General features: G+C 34.9%; 1 protein-coding gene across 3 annotated transcripts; it reads left to right on the forward strand.

Annotated features, from left to right (window-relative positions):
• The first annotated feature begins 370 nt into the window (after positions 1–370).
• Positions 371–23198, forward strand: LOC129256616 (general transcription factor 3C polypeptide 2-like). Of its 3 annotated transcripts, XR_010293226.1 has the most exons (8): positions 372–535; positions 2602–2745; positions 3160–3331; positions 7923–7992; positions 8907–9020; positions 13399–13470; positions 14868–14940; positions 16308–16381. XR_010293226.1 is itself a non-coding variant. In XM_054894776.2 (7 exons), the coding sequence occupies exons 1-7, from the start codon at positions 436–438 to the stop codon at positions 16413–16415; spliced, it is 780 nt and encodes a 259-aa protein (XP_054750751.1). In that variant the 5' UTR covers positions 372–435; the 3' UTR covers positions 16416–23198. The 3 variants fall into 3 exon arrangements, 2 of the variants coding, with proteins under 2 accessions (XP_063953880.1, XP_054750751.1); XM_054894776.2 differs by lacking the exon at positions 14868–14940 and having other exon boundaries at positions 16308–23198; XM_064097810.1 differs by lacking the exons at positions 13399–13470; positions 14868–14940 and having other exon boundaries at positions 371–535; positions 16308–23198.
• The last annotated feature ends 2079 nt before the right edge of the window (positions 23199–25277 follow it).

Here is a 25277-nt window from a genome sequence, read left to right on the forward strand (position 1 = left end):
TCCAACAGTAGTGTGTAAACCTGTATAAAATGGTTATATTGCCCAACAGTGTGTGTAAACCTGTACTTATTATGGTTATATTTCCCAATAGTGTGTAAACCTGTAATAGTTATATTATCCAACAGTAGTGTGTAAACCTGTATGAAATGGTTATATTGCCCAACAGTGTGTGTAAACCTGTACTTATTATTGTTATATTTCCCAATAGTGTGTAAACCTGTAATGGTTATATTTCCCAATAGTGTGTAAACCTGTAATGGTTATATTTCCTAACAAAAGTGTGTAAACCTCTAATGGTTATTATTCCCCAACAATAGTGTGTAAACCTGTACTTATTTATGGCTATATTTCCCAACAATAGTGTTTAAACCTGTACTTATTATATTTCCAACAATAGTGTGTAAACCTGTCCCAAGTCTAGTGCTGTCACCAGGCATGGAGAAGAAGAATGCAGACAGTTCATTTGGGCAATGCTTATGTCTTGATTGGCAGCAAAGAAAACCACATTTTAAATTAGCTGCTGGCTTTTCATCGGGTAAGTTTTTAAAATCACCCCTTAATTGATAAAGTATATAGATTATTTATCCCTTTAAAAAAAAAATAATTGGTCTATTTCAGACCAGGATATACAGAGGGGGGGGGGGTCAATTTGACTCCCCCTTCAGATCTCGGCCACTGATTCCGTGATCACCGCGTGTAGAGCTGGATGTAAACTATAGAAATTTTTTCAAAAAATTAATGAATATTTTCATTAATTAATTATGCCAATAAGGGTGTGAAATTTGCCCTGCGTTTGTATTTGTGTATGTTTTTTGAACTCACTTTATATAGCTAGTAGAATGCTAATTTTTTGTTAAAGTATAAATTTTACTTTTCTTTCAAAAATCGCCAAAATATAATTAATTTCTTATAATTTCATTTTTCAAAAAATTCTAATGTATTTTTTTTGTTTTTCGAAACTGTTGTTTTTTTCTGGTGAACTTTGTCGGGGACCCTTTTTGACCCCCTATCCAAGCAGTAATAAGTCCTACAATCTTAAAATACACTTAATACTTGCGGATACTTGAAATGTGGTGATTTGGCAGATGTTGATAGAAAATATCTGTTCCAGGAGCTCGGCAACAGCACGTCTGCACGTTCAAACAGGCTTTACTGAGATATGTCACTGCCCTACTGATGACACACAGCTACTACTAAACATGCTCAATAAGGAACTTCTAAAAACATGTATTGACTATGTATGTGGTTGTTGAATACTGGAGAATAGGCTCATGCTAAATGATAGTATAACTGTGTTGCTAATAGTTGGTACAGCTAAGCAGAAATCCAAAATTAACTTAACCCTAATACTTCCTGGGTATTTTTAACCTTGTTGCTATTGGGGAGGGGGGGGGGGATCTCGGCCTTGGATCGTAACAAAATTTGCACGATGGTCGAGAATAATGTAATGTACATAGTTGCATAGTTATATTATATTCAACTCATTTCATATATAATTTTTTCTTATGAATTAATTATGAAATAATACTTTTTTCACAAAATCACAAAATAAAGTTTCTAGAATGCTAATTTTGGGTTTGATTATTCCTTATAGCACTCATAACAGTTGTAAATGAAAAAATATTGGTACCAAAATAAATTTCCAATGTGTTTTAATGTTTTTTTATTTCTTTCGTATTTCTCTGTGTTTTTTTTTATTTGTGACATTATTTCAACCATAAATAGCAGCACATCAAATAAAAGACTGTTCTTAATAAAAGTAAAAATAATCACACATTAAAGGGGAATGAAACCTTTGGAATAAGTAGGCTTGTGTCAAAACAGAAAAATCAAAGAAACAGATCAACAAAAGTTTGAGAAAAATCGGACAAACAATGAGAAAGTTATGAGCATTTGACTATTGCAATCACTTATGCTATGGAGATCCTCTCATTGGCAATGCGACAAGGATGTGTGATGTCACATGTGAACAACTGTCCCTTTGATGGACTATAAAATACCCCCAAAATGTCTCTATTTGCTTTTTCTTATGGTGATACAAACTCTTTATCCATGATGTATTCTTTAAAAATCTGTATTACATGCCCTCCTAGAGAAAGAATTCATGATTTCCTGATAGATGTGATAAAAGAGTAATTTTAGTTGAAATCTATACTAATGTAATGGGCAGAGTTGTTCACAAATGACATCACACATCTTTGTTGCATTGCCAATTAGACAATCTCCATAGCATTAGTGATCGCAATATTCATATGCTCATGACTTTCTCATTATTTATCCGATTTTTCTCAAACTTTTTGTTGATCTGTTTCTTTGATTTTTCTGTTTTCACACAAGCTATCTTGTTCTGAAGGTTTCATTCTCCTTTAATGAATTTTAGCTGAAACACATACATGAAATCACATTTTAAATTGTGATTATGAAATGTAAATAGTGTTATTGATGTCATTTCAAAATAGCAATAATTTTGTATTCCTTGTCTATATATCTACTTCCTCACATTTATGGTGTTGAAGAGAACCTTTTTTATCAAAGATTTTTGATAGAGGAGTTGCTTGCTATTGATTAATTTCTTCTTTACAACAATCAATCTTTTAATAGGAGCAATTGCTATATGGAATATAGGATTTCAATCATCGTTCCTTGTGAGACAATCAAAGATAGATGACTCAATCACTCTTCATCCAATTCAAGTCTTCACTGCTCATAATGGACCTGTTTTGACCATCTCATTCTCCCCTGCCGGTAAGTTCTATTCTTTCAATTCATTACCATTTTTGTAGGAGAAATAATGTTTCTGACATGACAATGCAATAAAAAAAATATGGAAGGTACTCTTTTCTTATGCTAATATGAACTGTTTTAAGGGGTAAATTGCTAAGTCTGCAAGTACAGACACAACTTTGATACTTTTGACACTTTATTTCATTAAGCGTTTGAAGTAATCCAATTACCATCAAAAGCTGTGGCATATCAGTGTTTGTGTGTGTATAATAGAGTTTTTACAGTCTGTGTGAAATATGGTGAGATGCTGATGGAATAATATTGAACTTGGATTAAAGAATCATTACGAGGAATCAATGCAGTTTATGTATGTGTATCACTGGTAGAAATAGGATTAGTAAAGATTGATTGTATATCATTTATGTTTGATTGTAGACAATAGTTTCATGTGCAGCAGTAGCCGCAATAGGATGATGGAATTCTGGGATATTCATCAACCAGGGATACCTATATGCAGTCGTCTATTTCGCAATCCTCCACAAACTTGTCAATGGCTTTCTCAGTATAATGCAGTTCTTACTAAAGAGGATGTCTCTCTGCCAAGAATGTAAGGATATTCACTTTATAAGGAAACTTATAACTCTTTGTAAAGAAATTCAATTTCTTTCTTGAAAGTTTAAAAACTGGTCCCCAATTGAAATAAAGAGCAAATCAAAGGAGATGGAGGATCATCCAACACAATTTCTTAAAAGTGACTTTGATGCCGCAAGGATGAAATATGTTAGACATGTTCTTCATTGGATTTGTCTTGCAGATTGTTGACAAAAGATTCCTACCTAACTATAGACTTACTGGCCAGATACAATAGGAAATATGCTTTTGTAATGATAGTTACATTTCACTGCCTCTGTTCGGATATTATGAGCAGACACATTGCTAAATTTGATTTGAAATTACTCGACTGGCCGCATGGTTAAGTTTTAAAATCATATCATAACTTATGCGAAACTTAAACATAAGGGTACTCAAGTATTACTGATCATTTTGCATGAGTGTCTGGTCATATGGTCAAGACATGGTCATAGGTCATTTAGGGTCAAGGGAATATTGTTTCTTAAAATAATTCTTCATCTTAATTGTTTTCAAATTCAACGGTGCTGCTACATTGAATTGCATAATCAGGGATGCCAGAGTTCCGGCTATAGCCGGAATTCCGGCTTTTTCATTTTTCCGACCTTAAGTTCCGGCTGGTCGAGTTTTCTCAGGCCGGACAGAACTGTCAACGGCCAGATCCGGCCGTTCAGTGAGAAGTCTAGGAGAAGTCTATGCTCCGTACGGCTGTTATATGTACCTAAGCTATTGTGCAAGAAAAAAATCCTGTGATATAATGGAATTAGACTCGTACGAGCCGGTCAGTTAAACGCTAGTTTTAATCAAGTTTTTTGTGTGCGTGTGTGTGTGTATATGGTCGCATTACGCTAGACTGCACTGTATGTATGTGACATTATAACGTGTATAGATTGTGAACGTAACTTTGAATTTTGAGAAAACTACTGTATTTGAGTCTAGTGTAATAGCAATGCGATAAGTGGCATGGGCTGCATGGCTATGCATTCGCTGCGCGATGAGTATGCCTACACCGGCCGTAAACGGTGTTTTCGCGCTCCCGTTCAATTCACGTTGTTATTCTGAGCTGATTCTCCGTTTCGATTGTGGATTTAATCACAATTTTTCAACAAGTATGGATGTTGAAAGAGGAGTGGGATAAAGAACAAATTCCAGTGGAAGTGGTCGGAGAACAAAGACAACAGTGGAACGTTTCTCTTGGATTATTTTCGCAAAATCGATGTCGCTGGTAAAGCACGATGTATTGACTATTGACAATAGTTATGTTCTTGTACTTCATCAAGACATAAATATTTTTGTGAATTAATTGTAAGTTGAGGCTCTGCAACATAAAAAAATGCCCAAAAGTAGAGCTAAATTTTTGGGAAAATGATCCCTAAAATAGGCTCAGATTGCATCAGAGACCATTTAGAACCCTAGAGCTTCCAGGGCCCTTGCCGGGCCTTGGGCGGGCCCTGGACCCCGGCCTAATGGGACTTCGCGCTCGTCATGTGCGCTTCGCGCACATAATTTACCTTCCAAAAAAAGTTCAGGCCCTGGGACTATTTGCCTCTAGCATCACTGCATAATGCAAGAGAGACAGCCAGATGTGTTGAACTTGTTCAAGTACACAAAACATTCACAATAAGTAATGGATCATTAAAGTAGAAATATATTGAAAATCGTAAAAATGGAGAATCATATATCAAATTAAAGGAGAAAATAAGGAGAACACGATGATGTACATCATTTATCATGGAGACCGATGGAACTCAGTTAATTGATAGTTTAAAGTTCTCTCTCTGAATGCTTCAAACACGCAGAATTACATCCGCGAAATTGGGGATTTTTTTATGACGTCACTCTGTACGAGAGGCGTGATTGGCTCTCCAACGTGAAGCTCCACTTGCATGCAAAACCTGTTGCGAGGGTACGTTTTCTCCACTGAATACTTCGATCCCGAAATGAAAGAAAACCCAGAATTTTATCTAGATTTGGATTTTCAAATTGATGGTTTTGAAGATGAAGAGAATGATGATGAAGTGAACAACAAAGTGACGTAGTTGGGGGTAAATTGGGGGAATTACGCCGATGATGATGAGTCGGACAATTCAACTTGCAACACGATCACATGCTGATTCACTACCAACTCATGCAGCTGCTAAGTGCTAGCTACACCGCGCGGGCCAAATTGAACTCATGAAAATGAATTACCACACTGTCCAGACAGAGTCTCTTACCTCTGTGACTATGAAGAAGGAAAATAATGATAAAACTGTACTTACAAACAAGTGAATGTAATCCGAACCTGAAGGCAAATCAACTCAACGAATAGCAGCAGACGATATGCACCGACGATAAACTTCATGTGGCTGGGATAGATTGTCACTCGTTCTGTCAGATGTAATTTTTATCTCATTAATTTGACAAAATTACGAAACTTGGGGAATTATTTATCTATATAAAAATATAGTGACATCTCGTATTATTTTTTAAATTACGATAAAACCTTTTTTGAAGGAAAACTTTGAGGTAAATTAAATTTAGATGTAAAAGATTATCTCCAACATGCGAAGCTTGTATGCATGCTTGTTTGTCATTGCAAACAAACCATCTGCTGATTGAGAGCTGTGCAACACGTGCATAGATCTACTCTCTCAGCCAAGGCGAGCAAGCAATACGGCATGTTTGTGATTTTGTTTACGATGTCATATATGAGCTGCGCATGTTGGGGATATGATCATTCACAATAAGTAATGGATCATTAAGAAAACAACATCCATGTGTGAAAAACAGGTGTGACATACAAATTTTCTAAACCAGGTGTGAATTTCTAGGACTGAAGTTCCTTGGAAGGAAGAGACCTTGTTTACATTGCACACAACAAATACAGAAAGCAATTAATGGAAAATGATGCAAAATTACACATCAAATGCTGGCACTTTGCCTAAAAATGAAACCTCTTTTCTTAATAATCTCTTTAGCATTCAGAATGCTGTTTATTTTCCAGCCTGTTATGTGAATATTCCTATATTTGTGCAATGACTTGCTTTAAACATGGACCTATTACGAATGGACATTCAACGAGAGCATTTTATGACCACCACCTGTTTCCAGCTGTCAAAATTGCTGTCTAACCCTTAACTTTCTCTTTACGCGGTTTTTACGACGACCACCCGGGGCGATTGTTTACACAAGCTCCTTTCGGCCGATGATCGTCACCGATTGATCACTGGCCCTCTTTCGACCAAAGACGGTCATGTTGTAGCCCCGATTGCCAATAGGGAAAGTCCCTACATTACCTAGAATGCAATGCGTAATTCATATCCGGTTTTTCAGTACATTATTTTAGGCTGTCTATAATGTGCGATTGTCGTCTGTCCATCAAAAAAAAATCCCGTTCAATTTCATCAATCCTGTGGAATTTTATGCCCAAATGAAAATCAACTTCTGACCGAAGGTAAGCGCTACTATCGACATCAATACTGTCCGAAAAAGATGAAATTTTAACGTTTTTCCGCAGATTTTTTCGTCGAATTTCAACTACTTTTTTGCCGTAGATATACGGATCTGCAAGGTGATGTCAATGCATTTCATTTCCGGTTGTTAGCGATGTACGTAAAAAATACGTTTATGCACGCCTGTTTTCTTGTTTCTGCTATCATTTTCATAGCGCTAACGTTCGCTGCTGTGCGTTGCTTTTGATAAAGTGAACGAACAACATCGCAATGGGTAGGAGCAGCGTACAATTGATTTCCGCTGTCCATCAGTGAGAGCGTGTTTTACGACCGGCTTGATGGGTGTCAGCTGCCAGCGCTCTGTTTATAAAAGGATTAGCGGCGACGGTCTTTGGGTCAAAGGAGGGGATTCGTTGAATGTCCATTCGTAATAGGTCCATGCATTAAAATACAAAAGATATTTACAAAATTGGTAAAAAGTAGATTTTACATTTCCACACTGACTTAAAATATAGGCCCATATTCTGAACCCTGGTTTAAAGTTGTGGTTTGACCATGGAGAGCCAATTGGAGCACAAATCCCTTACAGTACACATTCAATATGATAACTCATACATGTATGACACCTGAATTGTTCATAATTGTCTGGGAATGATAACTGAAGTATTTTTGTTCATTATGAAAGCAAAAGGAAACAAATTAGTAAACATAAGAAATATACAGTATAAACAACTTTTAGCTTTTCCTATAATTTTAGCACAGAGTTAGACCATGGTCTAAGTTTAATCCGACTTCAGAATATTGGCCATAGTGTTTACCAAGCAGGAGCTGAAATAAATTAAAGAGAAAAACATTTCTAGAATATTTGGGTTTATGAACTCTGCAAAGGACATAGTTTTCAAAAGATCCTTTTTTGTAATTTATGGTGTTTTATGTGACTGATTTCAGATCTTTGTTTAAAGTGTTTTTTTATAATTAACCTTAAATCTTTGTTATATAAAGCACCCTTGAGCACTCTACAGAGTGGATTTGGTGCTTTATAAGTCACATTATTATTATAAAGCATTATGATTAATTTTAGATCTTTGTTCAAAGTGTTTTATTTGATTAATTTGAAATCTTTGTTATTTATAGTGTTCTTCAAGAAGGATCTACTGCCAATAATCCAGCAGCCCAGATATTTTCTCAACAGTGTCATGTCACTGTGAGTATCCCAATTTTCTTTAATATAGTGTTTTGTGTATTGATGTAGAGAGATATTCTAATTATATTGTAGATGTTAAGTCTGCAGACCATTCCAATATTTCTATACGTAACTTGTAATGGGTTTAAATTTTATGTATGTTACATGTATTCCTATAGAAAATCATGATATAGCTTTCCATTGACACGTCTAATCAACTACATTACCACTATTCATAGAATAATTATAATTGTGCTTTTTAATTAAAAATAAAGAAGATATTATTATAATAAGAAGAACAATAACAAAAATAACAATACTATTGATAATTAGGAGAAGAAGAAACATGAACAAAATCATGCATACATGTAGGATGATTTATTTTGCAGTCAGAACACATATTTAAATTTGTCTCGCCTGAATGAAGTTCGGCAGAGACATAGCAATCACTTTCCTGTTGGTCCTTGAGTCTTTTGGTCTGTTTAAAATCACTTTTCAACCGAACTTGGATTGTAGTTGTACTTGGGAGACCTGCATGTTATGGTGCAGTCAGAGGTCACATGGTAAGGTCAAAGGCTATTTTCAGGTCAATGTTAAAGTTTACGTGCAAGACTCTCTTATGACAAATGTTATTCCATCGCAGTTATTTTACAATGAACATTTGATACTATTCTGTTACGTGCCCTCGCAAATCATTTTTCTAGTTTCACAAGTGGGCAAGACACAACATCGCCTTGTTAGGATATAATTGATGTAAATTAGATTCATTAAAAATCTTTCTCTTTGAAGTATGCCCTCTCAGAGACATACATTAAGTTGATGAAATGTCATCTTCTATTTTGGGATTGCCTCAGTTTCAGTGTACGTTTCATAATCAAAATATGATTGAATGAATGATTTAACACTAACAAGTTAATGCATTTTTATCCCATTAGGATGTGGCTTACTCTGAATGGTTAAACTGTCTTGCAGTGACTGATAACTCGGGCAAGATTGAAATCTGTAAAATGTCTAAACAGTGGCCAGGGAATCACAAAGTCAAGCTCAAGGTTAGTAGGTGTATCATCAAACATTTAAGCTTCAAAAAGCTGAAGCAACAGTCACATTTACAATATTCATTTATTCTTTTTGAAAATATTTTGATAATATTTAGTGTCTTATCTCTCTAATGTTTTCATTATTCTAAAATAGAAGGCCCCTTGAACACTTTTTTATTTGTTTTATTTTATTTATTGATTGTGTATCAGGAAGCTATAAAGAAAGAATATAGCCTATCCTTAAAGGGATGGTCCAGGCTTGAAATATTTATAAAAAATAGAGGAAAATTGACAGGATTCTGCTTTGTAAATTTTACTCTATTTATTTAGTTATAGATATTGCCAGCCCGGACAATCCCTTTAAGTTTTGAATCTATTCCATGTTTTAAAAATGGATCTATACACAAAATAATAAAATACAGTTTTTATATTTATTTGGATTGCAATGAAAAAAGATTTTATGTAAAATCCCAAAATCCACCCACAAAAACATGTTATTTAATATCATCCACACCAAACCAGTTTTTACATACACATATTTAAACATGCAATGAATTAGAATACTGATCAACACATTTTGGGGAATTGCCAGAAAATAAAGAGAGCTTTTAAAGAGCCAGACCATGGACCTATAAGAAATGGATGATTAACCCAAGCCTTCTTTCGATGCAATAATAGTCACCATGTCCTGATTATCTGAATGACGAAATACAGGTGTTTTGACAATAACTACTAATTAAGCGTAACTAATCACTAACAATGGAACCTTTTTTCCTAGTCTTTTGCATTTGTTTGTCATGTATTAGCTGATGCCCTGTATCATGATATACTTTTCAATCAACATGCTTCATACTTAGCATATCAAAATTAAGCAGACAATTTTCTGTGATAAAAAATTGTAATTTTCACACTTTTGCACGGTACACATAATGACCTTAATAATAATGCTGAGTCTAGTACTTTCTTTGTAAACTTTCTTTGGAATATTTTGAGGAAACCTAAAAAATGGGATTATAACCAACCCATTACAATTCAGCCTCTATCTTGAAATTTGCATTAATTTCCCAAATTAAAACTAATGGAATTGAAGATTAGCAGATGCAAACCAGAACTTCACATTGATTTTCCAGCATTTAAGTAATTTATTGTATCCCCGGAACAGAGTTCGGAGGATACTATGGATTTGGCCTCGTCGCGCCGCGTCCGCCGCAGAGATTTCCTTGTGAGCGCTCTATCAGCCGCATTTCTTCTCCGATCATCTTCAAATTTGGCATGAAGGTTAGTATGGTATAGCGAAGCCGCCTATCGATTTTGGTGTGGGCGGAGGTCACGTGGTAAGGTCAAAGGTCATTTTCAGGTCAACATTAAAGTTTACATGCAAGACTCTCTCATGACACCTAACTCCGCAACCGTACGTCGCCTTTCAACCAAACTTGGATGGTAGATGGACTTGGGGAACCTGCATGTTATGCTGCAGTCAGAGGTCACATGGTAAGGTCAAAGGTCATTTTCAGGTCAACTTTAAAGTTTACATGCAAGACTCTCTTCTGACACCTAACTCTGCAACCGTAAGTCACTTTTCAACCAAACTTGGATGGTAGATGGATTTAGGGTACCTGCATGTTATGCTGCAGTGAGAGGTCACATGGTAAGGTCAAAGGTCATTTTCAGGTCAACGATGAAGTTTACATGCAAGACTCTCTTTCTTCGCAACCATAAGTCACTTTTCAACCACACTTAGATGGTAGATGGGCTTGGGGGACCTGCATGCTAGGGTCATTGCCGCCATGATAATTGTATTTATTTGTCAAATTTCTGTGTGAGCTCTATATATCGCAATGACGGATGACGCGGTGGGTTCGGGGGATACATGTGCTCGGCTACACGACCCGCCGAGCATCTCTAGTTTTTGTCTGCACATTCATTATGTGCAATTTCAATGTCTAATAATAGAATGCTTCATGGCCTTATTGACAGTGATCATGATAGGATCACAATAGATAGATATGAAAAGAATGACAGTCACATGTTCATGAATTTATTAACTATATCAATTTATTTATTCAACCATCATCAGTTACAAACAATTACATAAATACATACCAATATAGATAATTATACAAATACTAAATATAACAAATCGATGAATATAACTATAAATCGATGAATGTCCTCTCATAGGTCTATGCCTAGACTGAAACTAAAAGGGAAATTGACAGATAGGAAATATATTATATGCTACATAGAACAACAGTGTATTATTAAGCTTTATGCATATTCACCTCTTCACAGCTGAGCATTTTGCTAAAGAAAATAATCTTATTAACAGATTTCAGCAATAGGCTTCATCATGGCTCTAGGAAGCTGGGGTAGCTGAAGATCTTCTTTTTGAGTGCTGCATGTATTACAGTATTTTCCCATGATAGGATCACAATTTTGGTATGTGTGATAATTTGGTGAAATGTAACTGAAACAAGCAACATTTTATACAGAAACACTTTTTTTATTGCTTGTCAAATTTCTTAGAAACAAAATGGCCTTGATTTTGTAGTGAAACCCTAATATGTATTTCTTTGTTTTTTTGTCTTTTGTTTTTCTTTTTTATACGCCCATTCTATGGGACATATTATGGTATCATGTCGATGTCCGTCTGTCTGTTTGTCCGTTAACTTTTCTTTGTAAACGTGATAGCTTCAGTTTAACGTAACCTAGGCTCATAATTTGGTGTGTATGATACATGTACTAGCATGGATCCCAGGAAGCCTATTGATTTTGATGTCAAATGGTCAAGGTCACAGCGACCTGCTTTAATCTTACCCTTCTGAAGTCCTTGTAAATGTGATAACTTCAGTTTAACTTAACCTAGGTTCATATAGTTTGGTGTGTATGATATTGGCATGGATCCCAGGAAGCCTATTGATTTTGAGGTCAAAAGGTCAGAGGTCAAGTCGCAACCTTCCACTTTTCTTGCTTGACTAATTACTCCATTTTGCATGTTACAGATGGGCGTATCATGTGCCCGCCCCAGTGACACTCTTGTTTTCAATGGAAATTATCACAGGCCATTTAACAACTACATTTAACCCTATTAAGTTAATTAAGCAGACCAATTAGAATGAAATAATTACCCTTTTACCAATTTTAATTCCCACTGATTTTGTACACAAAGTATAAAAATGTGTCATTTTCGGTATGACATTGGCTCGTAAAAAGTCAGGTGGTGCCTCGACATTATATGTGTATGTCACAAATTTGGTCTTAAAAGTTGCGCGAGACTTCAAAGTAAATTTTGTGTTGTCACCTTTGTGCGTTCCGGCAAAATCATCATGCAAAGTGTTGGGGGGGGGGCATGATGGCACCTAGTCCTTTTAGGGTTAAAGGGGAAGATCACCCTGACATAAAGTTTATTGTAGAAATAGCAGAAAAACTATTTAAAAAAAATAGTGCTGAAGGTTTGAGGAAATCACTCAAAGAATGAAAAATTATTAGAATTTTGATTATTTGATTTGTGACGTCATATACAAGCAGCTTTTCTACATATTGCATGGTAAAAAATCAATGAATCAAAGGGTTTTTAGTGTACCTTCAGTATATCAATAGACAAATCATTTTTACCCACTCCTAAAAAGAAACTAAAAAATAAGTCATCACAAACCATTTAAAAAAGCAATTTATGCATTTTATATTTACATATGGGGCAGCTGCTCATTTATGATGTCACAAATCAAAAACTTGACATTCTAATAACTTTTTTTAATCTTTAATGGATTTTCCTCAAACCTTCACCAATATCTAAATCATTTTTTCTGCTATTTTACATGAAAGTTTTTGTAAGGGTGAACTTCCCCTTTAAGAAAAATACTCGGCTTGTACATGTAAGCTTTGAACAGGCATGATATTCTCCAGATTAAAATTAGAATTCTGATTTTTAAATAATTTTGTAGATTAAAAAAAAATTATAAAAAATCTTATTATTTTTTTATATTGTTATTTAAATGTGAATTCCTATGCCCAAGAACATTATCATGCTGTTTTTACTGCTTCTTAAAGTCAAGTGATAAAACTGTCATGCAGACTCGCTTTGAAAACTCACTTTAGATTTCTTTTCTATGCAAGACCTTTCAACTCCGAACGGGGTGCCTCAGACTTCGGCGGTGACTTAGCGACCCTTCGCTAATTTTCAAATTTTTTTTTCAGAGGGGAATATGATGCCTGTTTGAAAATGCACAAAGCTTGCATGGCAGTGTTTACGAGTTTAAGAGCTTTTGATTGGCATATATGATCAGTCATTTTCACTTTTTGGTCCGGTCCGAGTCTTTAAGCTTTTCCTGAGACTCAGAATAAGAAAATTTGCATTACTAATCATTTCACCATGTGTTCTTTGGTACAGAAAATGTTGGTCAGGAGTCCATCTAGTAATGATCTCTCTGATGTATGCATCAACAAGGATGTCATCTACAAGGTACATGTACATGGTTGCAATGTCTCCTGTTATAATTAGTGGTGATTTATATGTAGTAATATTGGTCCCATTCCTACACCAAAGATGATGAAATATGAACCAAAATGATTAAAGACAAGGTTATAAGTGAGACACATGTATTTAATGCAAACCTTAATGTTTAGATAGTTCAATAAATGAATTAATAGAAATAATTTGATTAATGAACAAATCCCTTGATGTTCATGTCTGAGATATTAAAGCATATTTGACATTAAAATAAATTTTTGGTCAAAAGTGGAATTAGCTCCTTTCTGTCTCACCTGAACAGTTTGGCAGAGACCTAGTTAACACTTTTCCCGTTGGTCTGCTAGTCTAATTCAGTTTGGCAGAGACCTAGTCAACACTTTTCCCGTTGGTCTGCAAGTCTAATTCAGTTCGGCAGAGACCTAGTCAACACTTTTCCCGTTGGTCTGCTAGTCTAATTCAATTTGGCAGAGACCTACATGTAATTAACACTTTTCCCGTTGGTCTGCTAGTCTAATACAGTTTGGTAGAGACCTAGTTAACACTTTTCCTGTTGGTCTGTTGGTCTGCTAGTCTGTTACAAAAATGTTTTTGTTCAACTTGCTCTCATTTCTTTATTTGTGAATCAATATTGTACATACTTGGTACATATGATCCTTTAATAGGTAATACGACTTGTGTGCGCTCATGAGGATGATAGGGTCAAAGGTTATCTTGGGATCAAAAGTTCTAATGATTGAGGTCATTTCCATTCTTTTTTTATTCAAATTTTTTTTCAATTTGCTCTCATATCTTTATTTCGGCGTCAATTTTTATTGTACTTGGTTTATTAAAGGAAACCAAAATACAAGGAGAAATTCCATCTTATCAGAAAGAATCAAATGAGAGGAGCAATCTAAAACTTGTTTTATCAAAATCGGTTATAGAATAAGCGAGTTATGGAAGTTTGAAAACTCTTGTTGTACTTTCTATGGGGATCCTCAGATTGGCAAACGTGCTTTAAAATGGCTGATTTTGTGGACAACTCTCCATTTTATTGTACACAAATTTTTAGATTTTTCTCCATTATCTTTCAAATTGCATCTTGCCTTCTTCTGAGCACAACATATGTCAGGGGAAAATATAATTCACACCACCTACATGTATGTCAAGATATCTGAATGAGATAATGTGAAATATGTAAAGGGGAAAATCAGAAAATTTGCGTACAAAACAAATAGAGAGTTGTCCAAAAAATCAGCCATTTTGAAGCACGTTTGCCAATTTGAGGATCCCCATAGAATGTACAACAAAACGTTATAAATGTACATAACTTTCTTATTTCTTAACGGATTTTGATGAAACTTAATTTAAATTGTTCCTCTCATTTTACTTTTTGTCTTGCTCACCAGAGGTGAAGGCGAGACTTAGGGATCCAAATGTCGTCCGTCCGTCACAAATCTTATGACAGATAACTCCACAACCGTAAGTCACTTTTCAACCAAACTTGGATGGTATATGGACTTGGGGGACCTGCATGTTATGCTTTAGTCTGAGGTCACATGGTAAGGTCAAAGGTCATTTTCAGGTCAACGTTAAAGTTTACATGCAAGACTCTCTTATGACACCTATCTCCGCAACCATAAGTCACTTTTCAACTAAATTTGGATGGTAGATGGACTTGGGGGACCTGCATGCTATGCTCTAGTCTGAGGTCACATGGTAAGGTCAAAGGTCATTTTCAGGTCAACGTTAAAGTTTACATGCAAGACTCTCTTATGACACCTATTTCCGCAAACATAAGTCACTTTTCAACTAAACTTGGATGGTAGATGGACTTTGGGGACCTGCATGTTATGCTGCAGTCGGAGGTCACATGGTAAGGTCAAAGGTCATTTTCAGGTCAACCATAAAGTTTACATGCAAGACTTTCTTATGACACCTAATTGCGCAAGTGACAATTTCATATGTTCCAGGAGTAATCAGTCTTTGTTTCAAATTATATTGATAGTATTGAAACAATTCATATTTTATAAAATACTCTATGTCAAGGAATAGTGAGTGAGTGATGTCATTGTTTCCCTCAGTTTTAGCATTTTGTTTGTCTTATTGTTGTTAATCAGCTTACTGTTGGAGTGGACTTCTTATTTGATAATATACAAAGTAAGAGATTTTTAAAAATATAATAAATAAAAATACTGTTACTAGAATAGCCCCCCCCCCCTCTCCTTTCCAGGGAAAAAGACAATTCAAGATAAGAGAGAAAGCTACAAATCCTCCTCCTTGTTCTATTAGGGTACATCCCTCTTGTAGTACTTGTGCAGAAAAGATGTGGATATGAAAATAAGAAAATATTTGAAAGTGAAAAACAAAATGAAAAGCAGCAAAGGTGCAAGAAAAATATCCGAAATTAAGTGACACAACAGCAAAACTTGAACATCATTCAACAAATCTCTAATCATGTTTCATATACAACTTTCAACACAATTTTCAGCAAAAAATATTTGTATCAAGCTTGTGGTGCATTGCAACTGTGGCTTAGCTGCAAGCCAGCCAAATGGGGGGACTCTGTGCATTAGCAGAACAATCTGCATTGTAAATGTGCATTCGATTGGCCTAAATCAACTTAAATGAGCACTAATATAGTGTTCAGTATACAATTTTGGAGGTCTGTTTGGCACTTCATTAAATGGGGAACTTATGAGGAAATCTTCAAGACTTTTCAGACTTCCATACCTAGCCTGCGATTCAATTCTCATTTATGTATCTTGTATTTGATGAATTGTCAGTTTAAAAAACGGGTAGTGCCTACTTGAAATTTATATTGTTTTTTATTTTTGTTTGTATTTCAGTTGCAATGGAGTCCAAATAAAGCATCTTGCAAGTGGTTTCTAGCTGGTGGAAAATCTGGTATAGTACATCTATATCATCTTCCATCTAAATTCATTGAGAGCAGATGACTGATTGTTCCTACAGTTCAGATACGGTGTCATTAAGTGTTGATTGTACATTGTAGTCACTGCAATCAATCATTAAAAATGTTCTACAATGATTGCTAGCAAGCTTTATATTACAGGCGCCTGGTTTACAGAAGGTCTTGGTAAAAGTGTATGTAAGAGGGTATTTTTGCGTCATAAATTCTCAATGTGTTCTCAGTGATGGGCTTTTATTCATGGTGATTATCAATGGCCTGAATGATATTGTGTCATTCTATATGAATGGAATCACGTGCTTTTGTATCCTGTAAAAAACATTATTTGATTGTTATCCAAATATTCAATGCAATTTTCAAAAAATTCACACAGAAATGTAGCATTAAAAGTATTTCCTCCTTAAATTGATGAAACTGAAAGCCCAAGAACTTACTTTTGGCTAAGTCTTATTTGCTGCTTATTTTACATAGCTTTCCAATCTCGTATCTGCATTGAGATCAAACAATCATCTTTGCCTAACATATCAGCTGTAAACAAACACAAGATAACATGAAAATAAGGTGTAAAGCTATGGGGTCCTATCTGTTTAAACACTAATACTTTTTTCTATGAAAATCATCTATACAATATTTGAAATTGCAATCTGGAAAACAACATAATTAGACCTTTCTTTATGCAAATGCACATTGTCACAACTCTGATCACATGACAAAGTCCTAGAGTTCTTTCTGATGAGTGAATTTAAAGGACAAGTCCACCCCAACAAAAAGTTGATTTGAACAAATAGAGAAAAATCCAAGAAGCATAACACTGAAAATTTCATCAAAATCGGATGCAAAATAGGAAAGTTATGACGTTTTAAAGTTTTGCTAAATTTGGAAAACAGTTATATGCACATCCTGGTCAGTATGCAAATGAGGGGACTGATGACGTCACTCACTCACTATTTCTTTTGTATTCTATTATATGATATATGAAATATTTTAATTTTCTCCTCATTGGAAGGTGAAACAAGTTTTCTTCCTCCATGAACATGGGGAATTACAATTGTTCTAACATTTTATGGTTCAGTAAAGCTGGTCCTTATTGTCAAATCTGTAAAAATTGAAATATTGTATAATTCAAACAATAAAAAACAAAAGAAATTGTGAGTGAGGGACATCATCGACTCTCTCATTCGTGTGTTGTCGAGTTGTGCATATAACTGTTTTGTGAAAAATAAGCGAAACTTTAAAATGTCATAACTTTCCTATTTTACATCCGATTTTGATGAAATTTTCAACGTTATTCTTGTTTGATTTTTCTCTATTGATTCAAATCAACATTTTTCTGGGGTGGACTTGACCTTTAAGTGTTTTTGTCTCATCTGCTCACCAGAATGAGACTGTAGGCACTGATTTTCCGACGGTGATGACATCGGTGTCGACATTGAATTTCATAACAAGGATTAAGTTTTTGAAATGTCATCATAATTTAAAAAGTATATCGACCTTGTTCATGAAACTTGGACTCAAGGGTCATGACATACATGTAAGTATCACTGATCATCTTGCATAAGTTTCAGGTAACATGACCAAGGTCAAAGATCATTTAGGGTCAATGTCTCAATGAAATTTGACCATGTTTTGCTTTTCAACAAAGGTTAAGTTTTTGAGATATTAGCATAACTTTAAAACTGTAAGGATCTAGTTCATGAGACTTGGACATAGGAATAACCAAGTGTCACTGATCATTTTGCATAATTTTTACATATAGGTCACTCACATGATTAAGATCAAATGTCATTTAAGGTCAATGAACTTTTGACCATGTGGAGCTTATTTTTTTATCGAAATGTCATAACTTTGACAGATTATGGATCTGGTTAATGGACTTGGACATAAGTGTAATTAAATATCACTGATTGTTCTGCCTAAGTTATTGGTCACATGATTAAGGCCAATAGGATCAATGAACTTGTACCATTTCGTTTTTTTTTTTTTTTTAATGTCTTCATAACTTTGAAAGTAAATGGACCTTTTGCCTGAAACATGGACATACATGGAAGGGTAATCAAGTATCACCGATCAATGTGCACAATCGCTGATGTGGTTTACGGTACACCATGTGGAGTGTTATAGAAATAGTGTATAGAAGAAGAAAAGGAAATGGATTGGCGAGAAAGTGGAAATTTGAGAGTAGAGTATTCTTTCCTTGAATGTAGTCCTGAAAAGGACTGTAAACCAGAAGAGATTGATGAATTGAAAACAGCTTGAGTAGTAGGGTGGATGAGGAGATGCTGGCTTGAGTCTGTGAGTAGAGATGATGAGTAGAAGCAGTAGAGAGACTCGACGTTTCAGGCAGGTTGACTGTCCGTCTTGACTCCTGAAGCGATTGTACATGCCACCATGCAAACCTTCAAACAACATCAATGTGCACAAGTTTCAGGTCACATGAACAAGGTCAAAGGTCATTGAAGGTAAATGAACTATAAAATTATATGAATGCCGTTTTTTAGTGAATAATCATATTATCTACTTTGTTTTCAAAGCAAGCTCTCCTCTATTGAATAATGCAATGGTGGCAAGACTTTCAGAGGCATTCCACTTATTAAAGGAAATATGTGGCTATAATAATGCATGAAACTGAAGAGTTTGAAAAAAAATCTTCATTCTTGGCCCATGTATTAAAAAAGAAGTGAGTTCTGCTGATGAGATTGGGTTTTGAGATCACAAGTGAGGGGTCAAATATCATGGAGGTCAATCATGTTAATGGTTCTTTTTTACTGTCGTCCACTAACAGAGGGAAATAACATTGATTTTTTTTAATTGACTTTTTTCTTGATTTGAGATATTTCCTGTATGCTCTACATAGTGCTAAATAGACAAGCATAACCCCTGATTTCTGAAGTATAGACGTTTCAAAAGCAAGTAACTATTTTTTCCCCATGAGACAATGACACAATATCCTCATACACATGTATACTGATCATAAGAAACTCATTTTCAGTGGATGGCACTATAGATCCAATGAATTTAGTAAATTAATGTTTGGTTTATAAGTCCATCTGTGAGTAATGATCTGATTAGGTACTAAGAAAAATTTGACAAGAATATAAATATGAGACCTGGGCTGGAAAGGATGTTAATTTGTGTTGAGTTGAGAATCAATCTGAATTGCTTGTAATCCTTCACCCTCACCATTGATAGGGTTTTGTTGGATATATCATTAAGATGTATAGTTTGCTGCCAAGTTTCACTTTGAACACGTTATTTTAGTTATATTTTTAACTTTGTACATGTATTTAATTTGGGTATATATATTTAGTTATCTATTTTGTTGATTATAAGACAGAGGTATAACAAGCTCCTATGGACAATTCAAATTACCATGATGTACTTGTAGGACCCTAATACTAGTATCAGATTAATAACAGGCCTTGGTCCTTTGCTGTCCATTGGTTATTATTACCTATACAAGGTATTTTAGCAGATAAATAAAGTCATATTTCGCTCGCTACTTTCAATCCGAGACCGACGAGGTAAACCTTTGCCATGTTGCCCTCCCCAGGCTTTGACCATAGGAATCCTGTACAAAACAGAGGGCAATATTGGCCATATTTCTGCTAGTGCGCTTGCGCAGGAGGAGCCAATTTTGATCGCTAGTAGTTGCAGTATTTGAGAAATCTGACTGGAACCAGTTTATGAACAAACGCTTTGTAGATAATGCGCAGCGCAAGATTTCTACGCGTTGAGTGTATGTGCGCGCCATGCATGATGCACGACTGCAATGTAACAATTATGTCACATTGGCTTATTAAGGGTAACTTCGCTAAGGTCATGAATAACCTGAAATCAAAAAGAGTGATGAGCAAACAGGCTTATAACTTGCTCCAAATAGTAGCTTGAATTACACATGGTACAGCCTTAGGTAATAATAATAATGACTGGCTCTTCTTTCGGGAAACATCAAATATGTCGCCCATAAAAGAACCATATTGCCCTCATCTAAAGACTCGGGCCAATTTGATTCTGTTGCGGGTGACATATTTGATGTTCCCCTCAAGGCCAGTCAATATTATATAAATACCCTAGTGATAATGATAACATTGGATACCATTGGATAGCAAAGTTTAAATAATTATATAACATGGACTGGCCTTGAGGGGAACATCAAGTATGCTAACAAAATCATATTGGCCTGAATCTTTAGACGAGGGCAATATGATTCTTTTGATGGCAAGACATTCCCTAAAGAAGAGCCAGTGAATATTATTATTATTACCAACAGCTGTATAATATGTAATTTAAGCTATTATTTGGAACAATTTATGAGCCTGTTTGCATATCAAAACTTCTGATGTTGGGTTATTCACGAACTTGGCGAAGTAATCCTTGCTAAGCAATTGTGACCTAAATTGTTACCGCGCACTATCGCATCATGTATGGCGCAAACATACATGTGCTTGGGTTTGATCAGCTGGGAATGCGTATGCACTGCCGTGCCACGCATTATCTGCAATGCGTTGGTTCACACACTGGTTCCAACCAGAGCGCATAGCAGAGTGAGACCACATGTATAGGCGCCGCTTTTCAGACGGCGGCGTCAACACCAAATCTTAACCGAAGGTTAAGTGTTTGAAATGACATCATAACTTGGCAAGTATATGACCTACGGTAGTTCATGAAACTTGGATATAAGGTTAATCAAGTATTACTGAATATCCTGCGGGAGTTTCAGGTCACATGATGAAGGTCAAAGGTCATTTAAGGTCAATGAACTTTGGCCAAGTTGGGGGTATTTGTTGAATTACCATCATACCATTGAAAGTTTGTTGGTCTAGTTCATAAAACTTGGACATAAGAGTAATCAAGTATTACTGAATATCCTGTGTGAATATCATGTCACATGACCAAAGTCAAAGGACTTTGGCCAGTTTGGAGGTAATTATTAGATTGCTGTCATAACTTTCAAAGTTTATAGATGTAGTTTATAAAATGTGGATATAGGGGTAGTCAGATATCACTGACAAATCTTAGGTCGCATGATCAAGGTCAAATGTCGTCAATGAACATAGTATTGTATCATTATATGAATGGTGTTTTTTGTGAATAATTATTTTATAGTAGTTTTCAAAGTCAGTACTGCTGCTGTATTGAATCGCATGATGCAGGTGATACGACCAGAGGCATTCCATTTGTTTTCTTTACACCAATTATTATACATCTTCTCTTCTTTTCCTCTTGAATACCCTTTACATTTAAAGAAATAAAATTGCAAGAATCTATATAGGTGTAGAGAAAATACTATGGAGTTAGAAATGGAAGGATGTCACCATCGACTTGCCCCGCCTAGAGCCGGCCGAAAAGGACAAAGAAAAATATGAATAAAACGGAAAAGAGACATACAAAGGGACCCTCCCCAAAGGACGTAACCTCAACTACATTTTACATAGTTGAGTTGTTGTAAAGGTACCCCTTCCCTATCTCTAACCTCTGATGCTTTCCAATCTCTAATAGTTGTCTTTTCATTCCTAAATCCAAATAGTTGTCTTTTCATTCCTAAATCTAAATAGTTGTCTTGTCATTCCTAAATCCAAAAATTAAACCTCTTGTAATTATCAAAGGTGATTGACTTTAACTTTGCTATTATGTTTAGAGTATGTAGGTGGGAAAACCAGCTCTTCAAACCATTTAACATTCTGAAATATTTGAAACCATTAAAAAACAGTTAACATTATACCATATACTTTTGTCTAATGTACTATCCACTAAGACATTTCAATTAAATCTTTCAAAATATTTGCTTCTGATTGATACATGACATCCTATTCAAAGCAATTTAAGTTCTCATCTTACATTCACATAAAATTTGTGGGAGACCAAAACACACTCAACCTCTGCATTCTTTTCAACCAACAGTCTTGAAATGACTGCTTTTTTTTTTTTTACTGAAATAAGTGATCAAGATCGGCATCTCCTGCGCAAGCGCACTGGCAGAAATATGACCAGTATTTCCCTCTGTGTTTATGCAGCATTCCTATGGGCAAAGCACAGGGAGGGCAACCTGGCAAATGTTAACCCCATTTATTGTCTCAAATTGAAAGTAGCAAGTGAAATATGACCATTATTTATCTGCTAAAATGCCTTTCATAGGTGATAATAGTATTTATTTTATGGTCCCAGGTGGTCTTTTATCAAACTGTTCATAAAATAATGCATGACTTTATGAGCAGTTAGAATATGACATGAAGAAATGCAACCCCAAAGTTCTTCCTGACATTAATCTTTTTGAAGAATATTTTTCAATGTTCATTCGTCAGACAATGTATGCAACATTTAATATTCGAATTACTAGTATTGGGAGGCACTGTTTCTTGAAAATCCTACCTGGATACTTTTTCATCATAGAATGGAAATGATAGGAGTATTTGTTGTGTATTGTATAGGATCCATCTACAGTATTTACATTTTATTTCACACTTTATTTCACACTTACATTTTTGTTTATCTATACAGCAATGGAGTTTCACTTTTGTTATACGATTTGCCCCTTGCTTGTCAATGAGAACAAAGAATAAATATAGTATGTATTATACTTCGCCATAGAATTAAAAATTGTAAAGTGTCTTCTGTATCTTTTGAACGATAACATCAATAATGATAATAATAAATTGTCTAAATCCTGAAATTAAGTGATCAGTACTATTGTCAATATCACATCAAAGAAATGTTTTGGGGCAAACTGTAATTTGAGATGGAATAATCATAATTACATCTGTGAAGTATTTTCTGATTAAAGCAAAGAAATAATGGCTTTATGATTGTCAAATCTTTGTATTTATCATTGGTTTTCCTGGCCAATTTCGATTAGATTATTAAGCAAATTCCAGCAAATCGTGCTTCACCATTTTTCAATTGAACAATTTTTGTGATTCTTTCTTCATCATTGTTAAAAGTAAACTTATCATTCAGATTATCTTTCATTTGATTCGGTTTGTCAATATGAAAACAATCATTCAAAAATTGCAAAGCATGAGTCGAAGAAGGAATTCTGTGTTTTATATTTCATTTTCACTTACAGGCAATCAATTTGGCACTTACAGTGGTTAAATGAAATAACGTGTAAAGTGATGTCTTTTCCCCCTTTGGATTTACTTATATTTCTTTTCTGTCATTTTTCAATCACATATTTATTTATATATTCATGATATATCTCTTTTGTGAGCTTTTTTTCATCTTCCATAATATTCTTTTCTGGACCTTATTTGTATATTTGAGGATTGTATATTTGAGGATGATTGTCTCATTTGTCATCTCTATTTCTAGTAGACCGGCCAAAACGATTTTTTAAACTTTGGACGGCAAAATTTGTTAATGCTTGCTAATGCTTGGCATCCCAGCTAATAGTCTTGCAAAAATACCCAGGAATAACGTACGGCCGGATGCCAAGCGCAATTTTGCGTGAAAGTGTCATTTTTAGCGTAAAATCTGAAAGAATGTCGAAAATCACGCATTTTGATATTTTGACGGATTATTTTAATATTTTTGATTATCTTTGATATGCAATTATTCTTATTCAGAGTTTCAAATTATAAGTCTCATAAATATGCATTTCAAATTTGAATATTACACACACAGATATGGCACTGGGAAACATAAAACCGTCATTTCCTCAAAATAAAAGTTTGTGAAAACTATCAATACTTTAAAGTTTTTTACGCAACTTAAATTCTTCGATTTAAATGAGTTTCTTAATCAAATGTATAGTAAATGTCCTAATGTCACAAATATTAAAAGAATTTTCAAGTAAGATGGAATATATCTCATTTTATGTTATCCGAAAGGAGACAATGTGCATTTTACCAGGTGCGCATTTTGAAAGAAAAATTGAAAATACCGTACATTATGTACATAATTACATGTATAAGTACATACTAAAGCGAGTTTTTAATTACATGTATAAGTACACACTAAAGCGAGTTTTTAATTGAATAGCACAATTTGTCAATTCTTTGCATCCCAGCTCAAATTCTTGCGGAAATACTGAGGAATAACGTACGGGCGGATGCCAAGTGCAATTTTACGTGAAAGTATCATTTTTAGCGTGAAATCTGAAAGACTGTCGAAAATCACGCATTTTGATATTTTGACGGATTATCATCATATTTTTTATTATCTTTGATATGGAATTATTTTTATTTAGAGTTACAAATTATAAGTCTACTAAATATGTATTTCAATTTGGAATATTACACACACACATATATGGCAATGTGACATAAAAAATCGTGATTTACTCAAAATAGAAGTTTGTGAACACTATCAATAGTTCTAAGTTTTTTTTACAACTTAAATTCTTCGATTTAAATTGGTTCATCTATTGAATATCGATCGTTTCTAATGTCACAAATATTAAAAGAATTTTCAAGTAAGATGGAAGAAATTTTTTCCGAAAGGGGGCATGCAAAATTTAGCGGGGGGGGGGGGCATTTTGAATGTAAAATTGAAGATACTGTAAATTATTAACATGATTACATGAATAAGTACATACTTAAAACGAGTTACAAAATTTCTGGCCGCAACTGCCTCTTCCCCATCCCCCCGCTTCCTAAGGTCATGTGTAGTGTCCGAAAGGATTACATGGAGCTAAAAGTATCTCGTTTTCAAGATAATATACCACTAGCGTAAAGGGGGGGGGGGCGCAGTCTGCCCGACGAGTCACAACTCATGCAGGGGACGTACCCCTGCCCCCCCCCCCCCCTGACGTTTTTTTTTTTCTGGTAAAAAATCCTTTATTTGTGGTTAAAAACCTTTTTTTTTTTGCTTGTAATTTTTTTTCGCGGACGAAATATCCTCAAAAAAAATTGCCCCCCCCCCTTTGAAAAATCCTGGGTACGCCGCTGTAACA

Source organism: Lytechinus pictus, chromosome 3 (assembly GCF_037042905.1).
Source record: "Lytechinus pictus isolate F3 Inbred chromosome 3, Lp3.0, whole genome shotgun sequence".
In the NCBI taxonomy this organism is placed as follows: domain Eukaryota; kingdom Metazoa; phylum Echinodermata; class Echinoidea; order Temnopleuroida; family Toxopneustidae; genus Lytechinus; species Lytechinus pictus.

Excerpts from the sequence above, each read along its gene's own strand:
- LOC129256616 (XM_054894776.2), top strand. The coding sequence starts at position 436 with ATGGAGAAGAAGAATGCAGACAGTTCATTTGGGCAATGCTTATGTCTT. Across the intron at positions 3,332-7,922 it reads GATGTCTCTCTGCCAAGAAT|TGTTCTTCAAGAAGGATCTA; the intron begins GTAAGGATATTC and ends TGTTATTTATAG. Across the intron at positions 9,021-13,398 it reads ATCACAAAGTCAAGCTCAAG|AAAATGTTGGTCAGGAGTCC; the intron begins GTTAGTAGGTGT and ends TCTTTGGTACAG.